Consider the following 17,861-nt stretch of genomic DNA (forward strand, 5'->3'; position numbering starts at 1 on the left):
TGATGTTAATGTAATGTAATGTAATGAAAAAGGGTGTAATTTATAGAGCAACTTAAATAGCTGACTAGTGGTGTATTCTCGAGAAATCCAGCTAACGAGAAAGGTACCCCTGCTCGAGCAGCTAAAACTGAATAAAAATTATTGTAAAATTTGGAGATGTGTGTTCTAACACGCACAAGGCCATTTATCTGTAAAAAACTGCATTTGGTTACAGTCTGTTTTTGAAAGTTAACAGATGCGAGGGCTACAGAACCACAGATTGTAGAGGAATTAGTACCATGTAATAAACAATGAGCATCAGATTCACAAGAGCCATAAATGAGGTATTATTTGGCAAAATGCATACATTTGCTTGAAATAATATGCACATACATGCCATATTTGAAGACCCATATTTCCCAAAGTAGAAGTTGCCACGTTGTCAAATATTTTTACCTTGTTCTTCATCTCAGCACAAATATGGAATTTCAGTGAAGGGATTGAGAAATGGTGAACTGGAACTACTTGTGACACAGATGTGAATAATATGATCATCGTATCTTTTGATGTTTGCACTTCACATTTGTGTGCCCATCTATCTTCCTCATGGTGTACAGAATTAGTTGAGAAAACAATATCAGTGGCTCTTTTTTCCTCTTTGTTGTTAGGAGTGTGGAGTTTATAAGCCATTAAAATTATTTTTATGTTATTACAATTAGAATATCAACGGCAAAGGACTGAGCATTCGAAGTTTAAATTGCTCTTCTTATTTCAGAAGCTGACAGTCAAATACAAGCTCCAAAAACTCAGACTTCAGGTGTGAATTCACCTTCTCCTGCTCTAGAAACAAACACCTCTGGGAAAAAAATCTCAGGAAAGAAGAAATCCTTAGAAATTATTGGTAATGAATTCAGCTGATCACATCATAATTCATAACCTGTGCTGGTTTAATGTAATTAATTTACGAGTTATTTCTTTATTACTGCAGAGAGCTGGAAGGGCAGTCTGAAGCAAAAGAAGTCAAGTCTGAACAAAACAAAAAAGATTGTACAACCTATTCCATTAGATATGACAGGAAGACCAGTGTTTCCAATAGTTCTCGGAGGACTCACAGTGCATAGTTTGGGTGAGGTAAATAACTTGTCAATTTCAATTATTCTTTAGATTTATTAGTGTTTGGATTCTTTTGGCATAGAATCAAGCTAATGTATCATGTACATGAATATTAGTTTACATATTATATACTTTAAATTCTGATGTGGAGGTCAAACTACAGCTCTTTATTATGAGAACTAGGAGAGGATTATCTGCATGGTAATAGGTGAAGTAGGAACAGCTTGAACAGATATGAGAAACAATAGTTGTCAGTAATTATAGAGGAAAAGGGGCAAGATGTAATCTTGATCCAGGGTGTTGCATATTACAAATTTGTGTGTGGTCCCAGGGTCACTGTAGTTGGTAAGCTTCTCAGGTTACTCTTCTCAGCCTGGACTCACTATAGGTTTAGTAAACCCAAGGTTCCCAATCTGATAATTGGGCAGCACTGCTAGCCATTTATTATAGCAAACTGTAGACATATTTCAGTGAGCAGGATAAGCGATGGTGGAACATTGTGCCTCAGAGAACTGAATTCTTGACTCAGCTTCAGGGCTCATGAATGTGATACAAACTGCTTTTAAGGGTTCCCCACCTTGTAATAGTGGGAGGGTTCAGTGAGTAGTTGCAGTAAAAGTGCTGAATACCTGCTGTGAAGAGTGGCCAAAGTAAACGTGGCTCAGGAAATATTTGCAAAGCTGACATGAATTGTGTGTTTCAGTTAATCAACAGGAGGAGAACTGCTCTTAACAGAAGATTCTGGAGGTGGTCACCACTGACCATTCTAATTGTTACATTATGCTGGCATGAAATGCCAAATCACATTTCAGTCCAGTTTTAATTTAGCTACCCTATATTACAAGCTTTTTGCAATAAGGAAAAAGGCAGCTAAAGTGTTGCTTGTGTAGGAACATTACATCTTAATAAATGAAAAGCACCAGTTTGCTTTTGTTCTACAGTATTACTTTTTTTGTTTTAACCAGTTTTCGGGTTAAAAGGCCATCTTCAGACATTAAATGTTTGTAGATGGCCTTGTAAGCCAAAAATTGGTTAACACAATAAAAGTAAAAATGTAGAACAAAAGCAAACTGGTGCTTTTTATTGATTATAATGTTGTTCTGCCAAGAACTGATGGAAGATTCAGTTAACATTACATCTGGATTGCTGCTTCCAGCTGAATCAGGTTAAAATGATTTAACCACAATCTTCTGAATCCCCATTGGAACCATCTGATGTTTTTTCTGGTTTTATCAACCTACACCAAACAGCATTTCTCCATCCAGTCAAATGTTTTCTGTATGCAGTGTACCAAAGAAGCAGCGTGACAACTATTTGGAGGTGCACAAATCATTCCCAGGCTTAAGAGTGAGATCAGAATGATCTCTCTTCTTAGATTACAAGCTATAAGTTCAAAAAGGTTGTGGCATACCTATGACTATTCTTGCTAGAGTTAAGGGATATTTGAAATGATGGAAAAAAATCTATCACATGGTTCCTGTATGATTAGAGTTCCATACTTCTTCAGCTTAGGGCCAAGAGATTATTTTGTGCAAAACAGAGGAAGTGTATTAGACATGTGTGTTTAGCTGCATGTTGGTTGAGGTTCAAAGTTGAACGTGTGATTTCTCGTTGGTTAAATGATGGAGGAACATATGTGAGTGACCAGCAACTATAATATGAAACAACAAATATCTGAATGGTTATTCTTGAAGAGATAACAATCTCATCATTGATGTGATCCGATATGTATTTACAATTGGAATGATGCTGTCTGTTTATATTAATACTAACAATAAATGCCTTTTGTTAAGTAAGTTCAATTACATTTCAGAAATGTAATATATTTCTGTACTTATCTTGTCTAATTTTGTGAGAAATGTGTTTTTGCAGTGCAATTTCAAAAAGTAGTTGACACAAAAATACGGCAGCTATTTGGAACATGGCACGTGCACAAAACAGATCAGTGATAAAGAGCTGAACCATAGTAAGAGCTCGAAATCAAATGTTTGTAAAGATACTGCAGGATTGTTGACAAAATGTAACAGTTGTTGGAAAATTTTCATGAAATTTTGACTTTTTATACCACTACCACTGCCCCTAAAATACAAACCATCATTTGAAAGGTCACAGTTTAGGCTGATTAGAAGTAAAATAGCTGGTGTCATATGAGGGCATTGCATTCAAAGTTTGGCCTTATTCGTGGATGTAGCAGTTGGGAAATGTAAGAAAGCAATAAACTAATTGTGGAACTGAATTTACAATATAATACAGTATGATCTTAGTATGGATTAATGATACATTTGTAACTCAAAAAAATAGTTCATGCTCATAGTACAGAAAGTGCTTAAAATTCCTTTGAAAGATAAGGATGATGGTCTCACACTTTTAATACCTGGAAAAGAAACTGAACAAGGGATGCATATAAACACCTTACAGTAGAGAGACCGATGTGCGATCTTATTATGGACAGAAAAAAATAATAATCTCATAAATCACATCATATCAGCAAGCTTCTAAAACAAACATTACAAAACACAGGCTACAGATATGCAGGGGAAATGTTTCTGAGTCTACCACCCATAGTTAAGTATAACTGCCAGGGTCAACATCCCGTGACAGTACATCTGGGTGGAAATTCAGCCGAATCTAGTGCAGTGGAGCAATGTCGCACTCAGAGGCTGGCAGCCATGAGGTGGAAAGACAGTGACGTAGTGTAGCTGGCGATGACCTGCTTGAAATGGCTGTCCAAAGAGAACTGATTTCCATTTATGGTTGATTATATTGCTGTTTTTGTAATTCTCCTCACAGCTGCCTTGCACATCTGGCAGTCATATGTGCGTAGTTACTGCTCCTTATGGCAGAGCACCTTAACCGATGATGTCCACGGTCTCTTCTATCGAGCCATTTCCATGTCCAGGCACATAAAAACTTCTGTGGTCCTGGAGCTGATGGCTTGGCATTTAAGTCTGGCTCTGTAGCTGTTGATGGTGGTGGTAGTGGTGGTGGTGGTGGTGGTGGTGGTGGTGCTGCTGCTGCTGCTGGTGGTGGTCATTGTCATTGTCTTGTTGCTGGCAGTGGCACATTGACTCATCAGGCATCAAAACCCTTCAGTAGCACATGTGGTTGATGTATTTCCAAACCATTCCCACCTCTGTTTTTTCAGTGGCCATTGATTTACTCTAAAAATTTATGATGGTGCCAGGGAGCCAGAGAGGTTTTGCATTGATGGGTGTAATATGATACATTCTTAATAACATGGCCTGTGCTGTCCCCCTATTCTTAACCTGGACCATATGTATCTGTAACAGATGTTCTGCTGGACAATTGAACGGGAGTAGATCGAGCAGATAGATGATGCTGTATGCCATTGAGGGCACATAAGTTAAAAATGGTTTGAGATCACAATTGTAGCTCATTGCAAATAAATGAGCTAACACCTAGTGGTGGCTTCTCCTGAGGTGTGGGCATTTGTCCCAGATAGACGTGAATGGACATCTGTTACCGCCATCCACTTATTTTGTTGAAATGGTTCAGTAAAATCTACGTTGAGTCAGCCCTAGGGACACTATGGTGGTGGCGATGAACTGCTGATTTGATGCTGGTTCAGATGTAGTGCTCACCTGGCAGCTCACAACTATCTTGGTGATGTCAATAGGTATACCGTGCTAGTATACATACTGGCATGCAAGCTGTTTGGCTGTGGACACGCTTTGATGTCACTGAAGGAGGAGTTCTAACACTCTGACTTGAGAGCATCAGGGATAATCATCTAGTCAACTTCACGGTCACTGGTAACAGAAGTATAGTCTTTGGCACACTTTATGCTGGTGGTGGACTGAGAACAGGCTTTTGGCCACTTGCTGTCTTAGTAGGAAACCTAGTGGCCATCCTTTGTATGTGTACTCCCAGATATCCCATAAAGGATGGTCTCTAGCCATTGCATCTGCTATTTGTATTACAATATTTATTTGGTGTACGTATTTGTATCCATGGACCATTCTGTACAATGGTATTGGACAAGCTTACATGAAGTTTGAAAAATTACAAGTTTCAAAACACAACTGCATCCATATATCAGTAAAATAATGACTTATTTCTCCAAAAATAGCCTCTAAAAAAGAAGCATCTAAAAAAAAGCTGTTATACATACATAATTACCAAAGATTAAAATCACTTTATGCTTTCTGAAAGTTTTTTGCATATTTGCAGAGTTACATATGAAAAATTACCATAATTTTTTGCTTCAAGGTGTTCATTAACACTATATGGACAGGTTTTAATGAAGTAGCAATTTTTTTAGAGCACACGTTTCCTGTTATCTTTATATAGATTGGAAAACTGTTGTGTAGAAGACATCTTGTTTTTATAGGCTCTTTGTCAGCTGATTTCCTTCAATATGATAATAATTTTTATTTCTTGTGTTACAGTTGTGGATATCTCTGTTTAACAATGCAGCACGATTACTTTTTCATAAATACGAGGGTTGAATGAAAAGTAATGCCTCCACCTTTGTTAATTGAGTTTGGATGGGAATATTTTAATAAATCAAACACAGAAATAATCCTTAGAATGTGATCTTTAATTACTAATATTAACTTTTCCACATAATCAGCAGCCAATTGGATACATTTCTGCCAATCGTGAACAAATTTTCTGAAGCCATCGCGGAAAAAGTCGACACTCTGTTTCTGCAACCACAGTCTCACAGTTCCCTCGATGTCTTCATCAGAAGCCTAATGATGTCCTCGCAGATCATCTTTCGTTATCGGGAACAGATGGAAATCAGACGGTGCTGAATCTGGACTGTATGGAGAATGCCGTATGGTGGTGAGATTCAGTTTCTGAAGTTCTGCTGTGGTGACACATGAAGTGTGTGGTTTGGCATTGTCATGCTGCAGGAAAACATTTCTTTTTTCCTTTCAGACCCTTGTTAGCCGTCGTTTCAGAATTTTCAGCATTGTGATGTAACGCTCTGAATTTATTGTTGTCCCACGATCAAGGAAATCAATATGGATAACACCGTCTGCATCCCAGAACACTGTGGCCATGATTTTTCCAGCTGAGGGATGCGTCTTGAATATCTTTTTCTGGGGCGAGTCTTTGTATTGATATTCATTAGACTGGCGTTTCGTCTCCGGGTCATACTGGTGTACCCACATTTCATCTCCTGTCACTGTTGAATGGAGAAAGGCGTCACCTTCATTCCCGTAATGCGATAGGAGTTCCTGGCAAATTTCAAATCTGTGTGCTTTCATTTCAGGAGTCAGTATTACCCACAGATCTTCTGAAGGCCAAACAAAGCAATAATGTGACCCACACATTCTTGTGAAATGACAATTGTGCTTGCAATTTGTCTCTGAGTGATACAACGATCGTCCTGAATCAATCTGTCAACATTTTGCTTGTGAAACTCGGTGGTTGCTGTCACAGGATGTCCAACTCTTTGTTTGTCACGCAGGTCAGATGTTCCCGCCTCAACATTTTTAAACTTACTCGCCCAACGACATACAGTACTCACATCAACACAATCACCATAAACTGCTTTCATTCTGTGATGAATCTCCTTTGGGGTGTCACCTTCTGCTATCAAGAATTCAACAACTGCACATCGCTTAAATCACGCTGACCGACCATCTGTGCAGGGTTCCATACTTTACACTGTAACAACACAACTGTTCAATGCTAAGCCTTCTCGCCAACTGGAGCTGTATAGAAGAGGCTACGGAACAAGCCAGTACCTGCCGCATACCAATGCTGCCAACTGTTGAAGAGTTACAAAGGTGGAGGCGTTACTTTTCAGTCAACCCTCCTAATTGTTTCATACACTGAAGCGCCAAAGAAATTGGTACAGGCATGCATATTCATATACAGAGATACGTAAACAGGCACGATATGGGGCTGCATTTGGTAATGCTTATGTAAGACAACTAGTGTCTGGTACAGTTGTAAGATCAGTTACTGCTGCTATAATGGCAGGTTATCAAGCTTTAAGTGGGTCTGCAAATGTTGTTATAGTCGGCGCTTAAGCATTGGGACACATCATGTCTGAGGTAGTGATGAAGTGGGGTTTTCACGAGTGTACTGTGAATATCAGGAATCCAGTAAAACATCAAATCTTCAGCATCGCTGCGGCCAGAAAAAGATCCTGCAAGAACTGGACGAATGACGACTGAAGAGAATCATTCCACGTGACAGAAGTGCAACCCTTCTGCAAATTGCTGCAGGTTTCAGTGCTGGGCCATCAACAAGTGTCACCATGTAAACCATTCAATGAAACATCATTGATATAGGCTTTCGGAGCCAAAGGCCCACTCGTGTCCCCTTGATGACTGCATAAAACAAAGCTTTATGCCTCGCCTGGGACTGTAAACACTGACATTGGACTGTTGATGACTGGAAACGAGTTGCCTGGTCAGACAAGTCTTGTTTCAGATTGTATCGAGCAGATGGACATATATGGGTATGGAGACAACCTCATGAATCCATGGACCCTGCATGTTAGCAGGGGACTGTTGAAGCTGGTGGAGATTCTGTAATGGTGTGGGACATGTGCAACTGGAGTCATATGGGATCCCTCATACGTCTAGATATGACTCTGACAGTTATGTAAACATCCTGTCTGATCACCTGCATCCATTCATATCCATTGTGCATTCCTACGGACTTGGACAGTTCCAGCAGGATAATGTGACACCCCATATGTCCAGAATAGCTACAGAGTGGCTCCAGGAACACACTTCTGAGTTTAAACACTTCCGCTGGCCACAGACTCCCCAAACATGAACATTATTGACCATATCTGGGTTGCATTGCAACGTGCTGTTCAGAAGACATTCCACCCCATCACACTTTTATGGATTTATGGACAGCTCTGCAGGATTCACGGTGTCAGTTCCCTCCAGCACTACTTCAGACATTAGTCAAGTCCATGCCACATCGTGTTGCGGCACTTCTGTGTACTTGTGGGCACCCTGTGCGATATTAGGCAGGTGTACCAGTTTCTGTGGCTTTTCAGTGTAAAACAGAAAACTTGCATTTCATGTTTTCCGTAAATCATTCATATTAAATACTGGGCTGATATAGTCATTAAGACCAATACCAGCTACTTCATCCATTCTTAGCTTTTAGAGCTTATGTTCCATCTGTTATCAGGACTTACAATTTGGATGAGTGGTGTTCAAATCTCCAGCCAGTCTTTCTGATTTAGATTTTCCATAATTTCCCTTTGCTGTAGCAGAGGAATGTTGAATGCCTTCTTCAAGAGGATCACTGTCAATTTCTCTTCCCAGTCTGCTTCAACACAGTTACCTTAACGATACTACTCTTTTATAGTTATGGATATTAGTTTTAAAACTTTTTAGTGGCAGGTAACACTGTGTACTGTTGTTTAATTTTGCAGGTTGTGTCTGATAGACCTGATTATCATACAGAAGAGTTCATTTTTCCTGTGGGTTTTTGCTCAACAAGAGTTTATGGGAGCCTTCTAGACCCAGAAAAGAAATGTGTGTACACTTGCAAGGTTCTTGATGGAGGAACATTACCCAGGTAAAGTGATGTAACTGCCATTGAATCTGAGCTTATATTTTCTCTTATTTTGTCACGATGTAAGTGTTTTACATGTTCCTGATGGGGTGTCTCATGTTTGCCAGCTTTATGTTCTGACCCATGCTGCTTAATAACAACAAGTAAAAAAGACTTATATGTCAAACAATGCCTGGGGAGGCCCGATTCGATTCCCAGCTGGGTTGGAGATTTTCTCTACTCAGGGACTGGGTGTTTGTGTTGTCTTCATCCGCCTCATTTCAGCCTCATCAACGTGCAAGCCGCCAAAGTGGCGCCACCTCAAAAAACTTGCGTCAGGCAAACAGGTCTACCTGTTGGGAGGCCCTTGCCACATGACATTTCGTTTCCTTTCATATGTCAAACAGTGGAAAGCCCAGGTTGGAATAACAACAATATTATGAAAAGGATAGATTGCTAATCACAATAAAGATGACACATCTAGTTGCATACAGGCATTACAAAAAGACTGTTACACATTGAGCTTCCAGCCAGAAAAGGAAAAAACACACACAAAAAGCACATACACCTCAGTCACATGTGACCACTATCTCTGGTCGCCCTGGCCAGAATGCAACTGTTGCATTGAACAAAAACAGTAGTCCCATCTAAGACAGGGGATGGGGTGGCTTAGCAGGGTATGAATAGGGAGGAGAGAAGTCATTACTGCCAGCCGGAGCATGCAGAGATGAGATGGTGGCAGGACAAGGCTACCAGGCACAGGGAGGAGGGGGGAGGAAAACAGGGAGTGGAAAGGGAGAGGAGCAAAGTAGGGGAAAAGGAAGATGGGTGTGTCGGCAAAGAGCACTGCACAATGCGGGTGAGGGGACGTGAATTGGAAGGAGGTAACAGGAGAGAGGGGGAAGAAACTGTTGGGTCGAGTGTGTGGGGACAGTAGGTTACCATAGGTTGAGGCTGGAATAATTTTGGGAGTGGAGAATGTCCATCCTTCCGCAGGCCCCATCCTAAGAAAACCAACTTTTCCACAGATGAAAGGACAGCCATACACAGCCTCAAAATAAGTCTTGGCCTAATTATCCAATTTGCAGACAAAGGTTCCACCACTGGTGTTATGAATCACAGTGACTACCTGGTGGAAGGCCTGTACCAGTTGTCTGACTTCTCCTAAACTCTGCCAGAGTAGTACCATCCCAGAAGTGAAACATAACCTCAAATCTCCAGGCCCTCCCCAGAACCCCGCTTGTGAATCCATTTTCATTCTCACCCCTGTGACACCCCACACACTCACGTTCTCCTTGCTCCCAAAAATCCACAAACCCAACAATCCTGGATGCCAGTTGGGGCTAGATATTGTGCTGCCAGTGAAAGAATTTTGACCCTCATTGACCAACACCTCTAACTGATTGCCAAAGAGTTAGCCTCCCACATCAAAGATACCAACCAAATTCCTTCACAGACTCCATCAACCCCAACCTTTACCTCCTGGATCCCTACTTATCGCTGTTGATTCCACTTTCCTTTACACCAATATCCCTCATGCCCACAATGTTGCTGCCATTGAACACTACCTTTCTCTATGTCTTTCAGACTACAAATCACCTACCTCATTTCTCACATGCCTTACTAACTTTATCCTAATCCACTACAACTTCACCTTTGAAGGGAAGATATACAAACAAATCTGTGGCATAAACATGGGAACCTGCATGGCACTTTCCTATGCCAATTGGTTTAGGGGCCATCTAGAGGAAAACTTCCTAGCCTCCCAAAACCCCAAACCCCTGGTCTGGTTCAGGTTCAATGATAATATCTTGATGACCTGGACTCAGGGTCAAGAAACCCTATACTCATTCTTTGTGAAACAAATACTAACAAAGAGATAGAGGGGCTGGCCAGTACTTACCTCAGCTCAGTACAGCCGATAGATACACATAAACAGAACTGAAAATTTACATTCCTAGCTTTCGGAACAAATGTTCCTTCATCGGGGAGGAGAGAGGGGAAAGAAAGGGAAGAAGGGAAAGGAGATTCAGTTACTCACAACCCAGGTTATGAAGCAACAGGGAAAGGAAAATATGGAGGGTACCAAGGATGGAGCATGGTTGTCAGAGGGAAGCCAAAGACATTCTACTGTAAGTACTGCGCCAGCTTCAAACCAAAGAGGATGCATACAGAAGTAAAGAGGTATATAGTATAAAGATAAACACAACTATGTAGGATGAAAAGATGTGTGAATGGCTAAAGAGGAAAGGGAAAGAGGAGAAGACTGAAGAGTGAATGGTAGTGAGGTTGTTTAACGTAGGTTCAGTCCAGGGGGATGGCGGGATGAAAGGATGTGTTGGAGTGCAAGTTCCCATCTCCGCAGTTCACTGGGACTGGTGTTGGGTGGGAGAAGCCAAATGGCACATACGGTGTAGCAGGTTCCTAGGTCCCTAGAATTATGCTGGAGGGCATGCTCCACTACTGGGTATTGGGCATCTCCTAGGCGGACAGTTCGTCTGTGTCGGTTCATGCGCTCAGCCAGTTTAGTTGTTGTCATGCCGATGTAAAAGGCTGTGCAGTGCAGGCATGTCAGTTGATAAATGACATGTGTAGTTTCACACGTAGCCCTGCCTAGAATTGTGTATGTTTTACCAGTAGCGGGGCTGGAGTAGGTGGTTGTGGTGGGATGCATGGGGCAGGTTTTGCAGCGGGGTCGGTTACAGGGGTAGGAACTGCTGGGTAGAGAAGGTAGTCTGGGAATATTGTAGGGTTTAACAAGGATGTTACGGAGGTTAGGGGGGCGACGAAAGGCAACTCTGGGTGGTGTGGGGAGAATTTTGTCAAGGGATGATCTCATTTCAGGGGTTGACTTGAGAAAGTCATATCCTTCCCTTTGCCACCAGCTTTTCTGAACTGCACAGTTGGGGATTATCCTTACACCACATTCTCTACTCTCAAAAGTACTCCATCCTTAATCAATGGTAGTCTACTTTCCCCACACTCTCCACTCAACAAATTCTGCCCCCTCTGTCCTATTGCCTTGACACTCACTGTGCGATGCTCTCTGCCAACGCACTCAGGTCTTTTCCCTTTCTCTGCTCCTCTCCTTTTCTGCTCTCCATTTTCCTCCCACCTCCCTCACCCAGAGCCTTCCGATGCTGCATCTGGCAGCCTCGTACTGCCCCCACCTAGGCCCTGCATGCTCAGTTCCTGCTCTGCCAGAGACTAAGTTGACTCCCCCCACCCATACTCTACTGTCCTTCCAACTTCCCTGTCCCACTCCAGATTGCTGCTTTCATTATACACAGCAGTTGCACCTGGCTGGAGCAGCTGGGGATTATGGTCATGTGTGCATGAGGTGTGTTTTCTGGTGTGTGTTTTATTTCTGGAATGCGTTTTCTTTTCTGAAGAAGAGTTTGGCCGGATGCTCAGTGTTAACAGTCTTTTTGTTATGCCTGTCTGCAACTCAGTGTGTCATCTTTGTGGTGATTAGCAATCTGTCCGTTTCATAATAAAGATCTATATGCATTATATAATCATAAACCCAGAGGAAGTTTTAACTCAGAGCTTTACTAGGCATTGTATTCAGTGTGATTTTTTCTTTTTTTTCTTTTTAGCATGTTGGCAACCACTTGAACTCATACACATATTCATATTTATTTTTCAAATTTAGTGAACAGATATTATTTACTGCAATGAAAGAGGTAGACAGTGGCAGTGCGGCAGAAAATTGTGCCTTATACAAAGTTTGCCATAATTCCATGTGGAGTTAACTGTACAGTTTTTTTGAAAATAATGTTATAAAATCTATAGTTCATAATGTGATGTATTTCACACTTTGGCATACCTTGGCACACATCATTGTCAGCTCTGAACCATATTTTGGCATGACATCTTGCTGTTGTCTGTTTTCTTCTTCTGACCTGCCTTCCTTGTATCAGTGTAGATGCAATCCAGGGTACCCACTGTACCCACTGTTAGGACTCTGCCCACTTTGCGTGACCAATCTCCTTCATATGTGAATTCATCTCTTGGCCACCACTAAATTGTGATCAGTGTCGGAGGTAGCTTGTAGATTTTATCCAGGGAGACTTAGAAGCTTAATTTATTAGATCTCTTCCAAGTGGGCCTGAACAGCTTTGTTCAGGATAATTTTAGAAACTATATTATTGTTTCTTGTAATTTTTTTCCAGCAGTGGCAATGGAAAGCCCTGAACTATGATTATCACAAATTATCCATGAGTGACCCAGCCGATACAGAGTATGAACTAGTGGCATTTGGTGTATGACGAATAATAACTCTAAGTGCGGTTTGAAGGCAACTGAAGAGGTCCAGGATTATTTTTGATTTTCTGACATTCAGTGTGCAGTCATGTATGTCTTTTTATTCCATTGTTTTATGGAACTGTAAATGAACACTACAACAGTGTGTCACTGTTTGCTGATGGGTTGAAGTAGGGTGTTTCTTGACTGTTCAGGTGTTTTCCTTGAGTTCATCCTGAAGATCTGTTTATGTCTTTTGATACAAACTTACATGTCATCCTTAGGAAATTGGAGCTGGTGCATTATATTCCTACTACAAAATACCTCGTGTGCTTTGATTTACAGAAAGCTCTTCAAGCTATATAACCTGTAAAATCAGGGGTGGGAGGTGTTACTCTGCCAGCTACTTGGGCACATGGGAATTTAGACAAGCAAATTAGCAATTATGTCAGCCAACAAAGACTCTGTTGAGCCACAGAGTCATGTCTTAGTCAGAGGAAGAGTGGCTACAAAGATGGAAAATAAGCTGTCAGTGTAAAGCCACATTGTGGAAAGTTCTTATGGTGCAGTAATTACACACCTACATTTCTACATTAGGCAACATTTGCAAGCAGTGGGACTAAATGATCTTGATTCATTTGTAATGCATGTATTGAGACTGGAGTTACCCCATTGAACTGTTGCTATTAAATTGGATGTGAGTTGCTTATGTCAGCAATAAACTTGCACTAAGTTTAGGATCATCTATCATAGGTGCATTATTTTGGCCTTAAATATTTAGTTCACCCTGTGCAGTGATGCATTCCAAGATTTCTATCTCATAATTTAATCCATATTATTTTAAATGTATTGCATAAATTGGACTATTTACTCAGTTGCTGCCTCCTATTACTAAGATAGAAAGTACTATCTTACTATTCAGAATAAAGATTAAGTATTGGTGCTGATGACATTCAGGTTAGATATGTTTGTTTCTCATCATTTTGTAACATCCAGTTTTTTAAAATGTATTTTCAGGTTTGAAATTGTGCCAGATAATGATCCAGGAGCCCCTCTTGTTGGCAGCTCTGCAAGTGAATGCCACTCATTGCTATTACGCCGCATCAATATGGCTGTTGGAATTGATGTGGTCAACACCCAGGGCAGGGGCCCTGATTTCTTTGGATTTGCACATCCAACGATTCAGAATCTTATACAAAGTTCACCTGGCACTAGAAAATGTTCGGCGTACAGATGGAGCAAATTTGAGGTAATGTGATACAACTGGCACAAAGAATATTTTTACTTAATGAGAAACAGTTGATGGTGTTTATTTTCAGCAGATAAAATTCAAGTAGTGATGACAAACACACACAAAAGTAGAAAGAACTATCCTAGTTTGGAACTATTAGGGATAGACTGGGGGAAGATAGAAAGCAGGAGAAGACCACAGAATAAAAGAGGTCCAGCTGTTGTGGGGGGGAAGGGGGGCATTGGAGAGGTCAAAGGTAACACACTGGCAAGCACTACACCACACTCAATCCTGAGATCATTGGACAGACGAGAAGTAGAAGGGGGTTGAGAGAAATGAGAATAGTGAAGTTAGCATCACCTTGTCACCTAACATCATCCAGAGCTCAAATGCCTCAGTACAATTCTCTGGTAAGGATATGACATTCTCAAATGTCTCAGTTGAAACCCTTAAATAATATCATCCCACCAAAGCAGGTGTTGACAGATGTGAAAATTACCAAACTATCAGTTTAATAAGTCACAGCTGCAAAATACTAATGCGAATTCTTTATGGACGAATGGAAAAACTGGTAGAAGTCGACCTCGGGGGAGATCAGTTTGGATTCCGTAGAAATGTTGGAACACGTGAGGCAATACTGACCTTACGCCTTATCTTAGAAGAAAGATTAAGGAAAGGCAAACCTACGTTCCTAGCATTTGTAAACTTAGAGAAAGCTTTTGACAATGTTGGCTGGAATACTTTCTTTCAAATTCTAAAGGTGGCAGGGCTAAAATACAGGGAGCGAAAGGCTATTTACAATTTGTACAGAAACCAGATGGCAGTTATAATAGTCGAGGGGCATGAAAGGGAAGCAGCGATTGGGAAGGGAGTGAGACAGGGTTGTAGCCTCTCGCTGACGTTATTCAATCTGTATATTGAGCAAGCAGTAAAGGAAACAAAAGAAAAGTTCGGAGTAGGTATTAAAATCCATGGAGAAGAAATAAAAACTTTGAGGTTCGCCCATGACATTGTAATTCTGTCAGAGACAGCAAAAGACTTGGAAGAACAGTTGAATGGAATGGACAGTGTCTTGAAAGGAGGATATAAGATGAACATCAACAAAAGCAAGACAAGGATCATGGAATGTAGTCGAATTAAGTCGGGTAATGCTGAGATAATTAGATTAAGAAATGAGACACTTAAAGTAGTAAAGGAGTTTCACTATTTGGGGAGCAAAATAACTGATGATAGTCGAAGTAGAGAGGATATAAAATGTAGACTGGCAATGGCAAGGAAAGAATTTCTGAAGAAGAGGAATTTGTTAACATTGAGTATAGATTTAAGTGTCTGGAAGTCGTTTCTGAAAGTATTTGTATGGAGTGTAGCCATGTATGGAAGTGAAACATGGACAATAAATAGTTTGGACAAGAAGAGAATAGAAGCTTTCGAAATGTGGTGCTACAGAAGAATGCTGAAGATTAGATGGGTAGATCACATAACTAATGAGGAGGTATTGAATAGGATTGTGGAGAAGAGGAGTTTGTGGGACAACTTGACAAGAAGAAGGGACCGGTTGGTAGGGCATGTTCTGAGGCATCAAGGGATCACAAATTTAGGATTGGAGGGCAGCGTGGAGGGTAAAAACCGTAGAGGGAGACCAAGAGATGAATATGCTAAGCAGATTCAGAAGGATGTAGGTTGCAGTAAGCACTGGGAGATGAAGAAGCTTGCACAGGATAGAGTAGCATGGAGAGCTGCATCAAACCAGTCTCAGGACTCAAGACCACAACAACAAAAACAACACCTACTGTCAACTTCCACTACCATCCTAAGCTTTGTAACATCCTTGTCAAATCCTATGACATTCCCATACCAATATCCCTATTCCGAGGTTTCCACCCCTGTTATTGTTCAGCAAACCTGTCCTCTCCTCCTACCACTTACACTCTGAGGAAAAATGCAGGCTATTTTTTCAAAAATGATTGTTAATAGGGTGAAGAAGGGGATGAAACTTCTTTTTTGTACAACAGTGAACACAAATCACATTAAAAACTAATAAATGTTTGCCTAATGTACAAGTTGTACAATGTATCACTATTTCAATAGCACAATGCATAGACATTCGCTTCTGCATTTGCACCTCCGCGCGCACTGCTTGACAGTGATGCTGCTCGTGCTACTGCATTGTGCATTTGGCAGAGGGGGCCAGGGGGGAGGAACACATCATGAGCAGTACTTAAAACACATCATGAGCTGTACTTAACTCAAACAGGGAGACACGTGAGTGCAGCTATTTCATTCATTTGTCTTCAGACTAAAGACAACAGCAGCAGCAACAGCTGTATCCCTTCACCCTCACTAATGAAGAGGCATAGAATTGAATCAATGGCACAACTTGACTAAAAGAAGGGATAGGTTATAGAACACACCCAGAGGCATCAATGAATAGTTGATTTGGTCTTGAAAGTAAGTGGTAGCAGATAAAAATTGTAGAATGTGATACAATTGCACGGAGAGCTGCATCAAATCAGTCTTTGTATTGAAGGCAACAGTACCAAAGGTGAAATATCAAAAAACTGTCAAAGAGATATTTATAGTGTCGGTTTCTGGACGCTATGAATTTTTTGCAAAGTTGACTACAGAATGGAAGACTATTTGGATTTCTGAGTAGGTTGGAGGTGAACAGATGGTGGTGTCATCAATAAGGGATTTCTCCTGATCAGCTTGAGTCACATTCCAAGTGCTATGTCAGGATTAGTGACCACTGCTACCAGCCAGGATCCAGACTTCTGCTTCCACAATTTGTTGGTGAGAGGGACACTTGCAATATGTATGAGAGAGAGGAGGAGGACTTAACTGCTGTCTCATCTCACAAGGAACCCCTTGAGTTCTGTCTTTAGCAATGCTCATTTCAAAGTGTTGTGTTAACAGTTATAACAGGAAAAGTATTAGCTGCTAATGACTCACAAAGTGCATCAGGAGTGTGACAGAAAATGACTGTCCAGGGGAATCTTCTGTGGGATGACAGACATTGTTGTCATTCAAGAAATGTTCAAAACAAACTGTTAACTCGCACTATGAACAGTGAATGAAAAGTGGTGTGCCATCATGATTACAAAACTTCACATCATCATGATTGAAGGCGAATGCCTTGGGAGCTAAAACTGTGTAAGACATTCTGTTAGGTATCCACTGTTAAAAAATGCATATAGAATCATATTGGTGATGAGAACTGTTGAAATGTGATTGCGTGCAGCCAAATGCAAAACAGTCTGTTGCAGAGCTCATTGTGAAACTGCCTAGCCCTCAAGTCACAGCTGCAGAGACTATGATAATATGTTTTATAGGCACGGAAAAACAAAAACATCCAGAGGCTGAATTTGTCCAGTAGTTCCAGGTGGTACAAATTGGGATGTCACACACTTTACTGGAGGGATAATTTGTAAAGGAGTATGATTGTTATATGAAGACCAGGAACTGAGCAAAAATAAGTTGTTTTGACCAGCTATTGGCCAAAAGCAGTGCTCATACCATAGTTGTAGTTCTCTTACCCCATTTTCCCACTCTTGCTTGTTGTGACGTAAATATTCCTGCTGCTCTTGCAAGATCACGTGTACGAGAAAGAATCATAGGGAGCAGAGCACCTGCAACTTCTTGGAGCACAATAAATAACTTTCCAGTCAGTTTGCCATTCATATTTACAGTTGGCATAATTGTAAATGAATATGTTGAGGCATTGATGATAGTTTATCTCAATACAATTTTTTCGGTACCTATAATTTCCAGGGTTCTTTTCATATGCTTTTCC

General features: G+C 40.9%; 1 protein-coding gene across 1 annotated transcript in view; it reads left to right on the forward strand.

Annotated features, from left to right (window-relative positions):
- Window positions 1–17,861, forward strand: part of LOC126416644 (transforming growth factor beta regulator 1-like) — a 77,155-nt gene that overhangs the window by 35,879 nt on the left and 23,415 nt on the right. Inside the window, exons 3-6 of the mRNA XM_050084437.1 lie at window positions 755–880; window positions 968–1,110; window positions 8,474–8,619; window positions 13,858–14,089. Coding sequence (XP_049940394.1) covers window positions 755–880; window positions 968–1,110; window positions 8,474–8,619; window positions 13,858–14,089 — 647 coding nt within the window. The remainder of the gene's footprint in view (window positions 1–754; window positions 881–967; window positions 1,111–8,473; window positions 8,620–13,857; window positions 14,090–17,861) is intronic.

This window comes from Schistocerca serialis, chromosome 8, assembly GCF_023864345.2.
Source record: "Schistocerca serialis cubense isolate TAMUIC-IGC-003099 chromosome 8, iqSchSeri2.2, whole genome shotgun sequence".
Taxonomy (NCBI): domain Eukaryota; kingdom Metazoa; phylum Arthropoda; class Insecta; order Orthoptera; family Acrididae; genus Schistocerca; species Schistocerca serialis.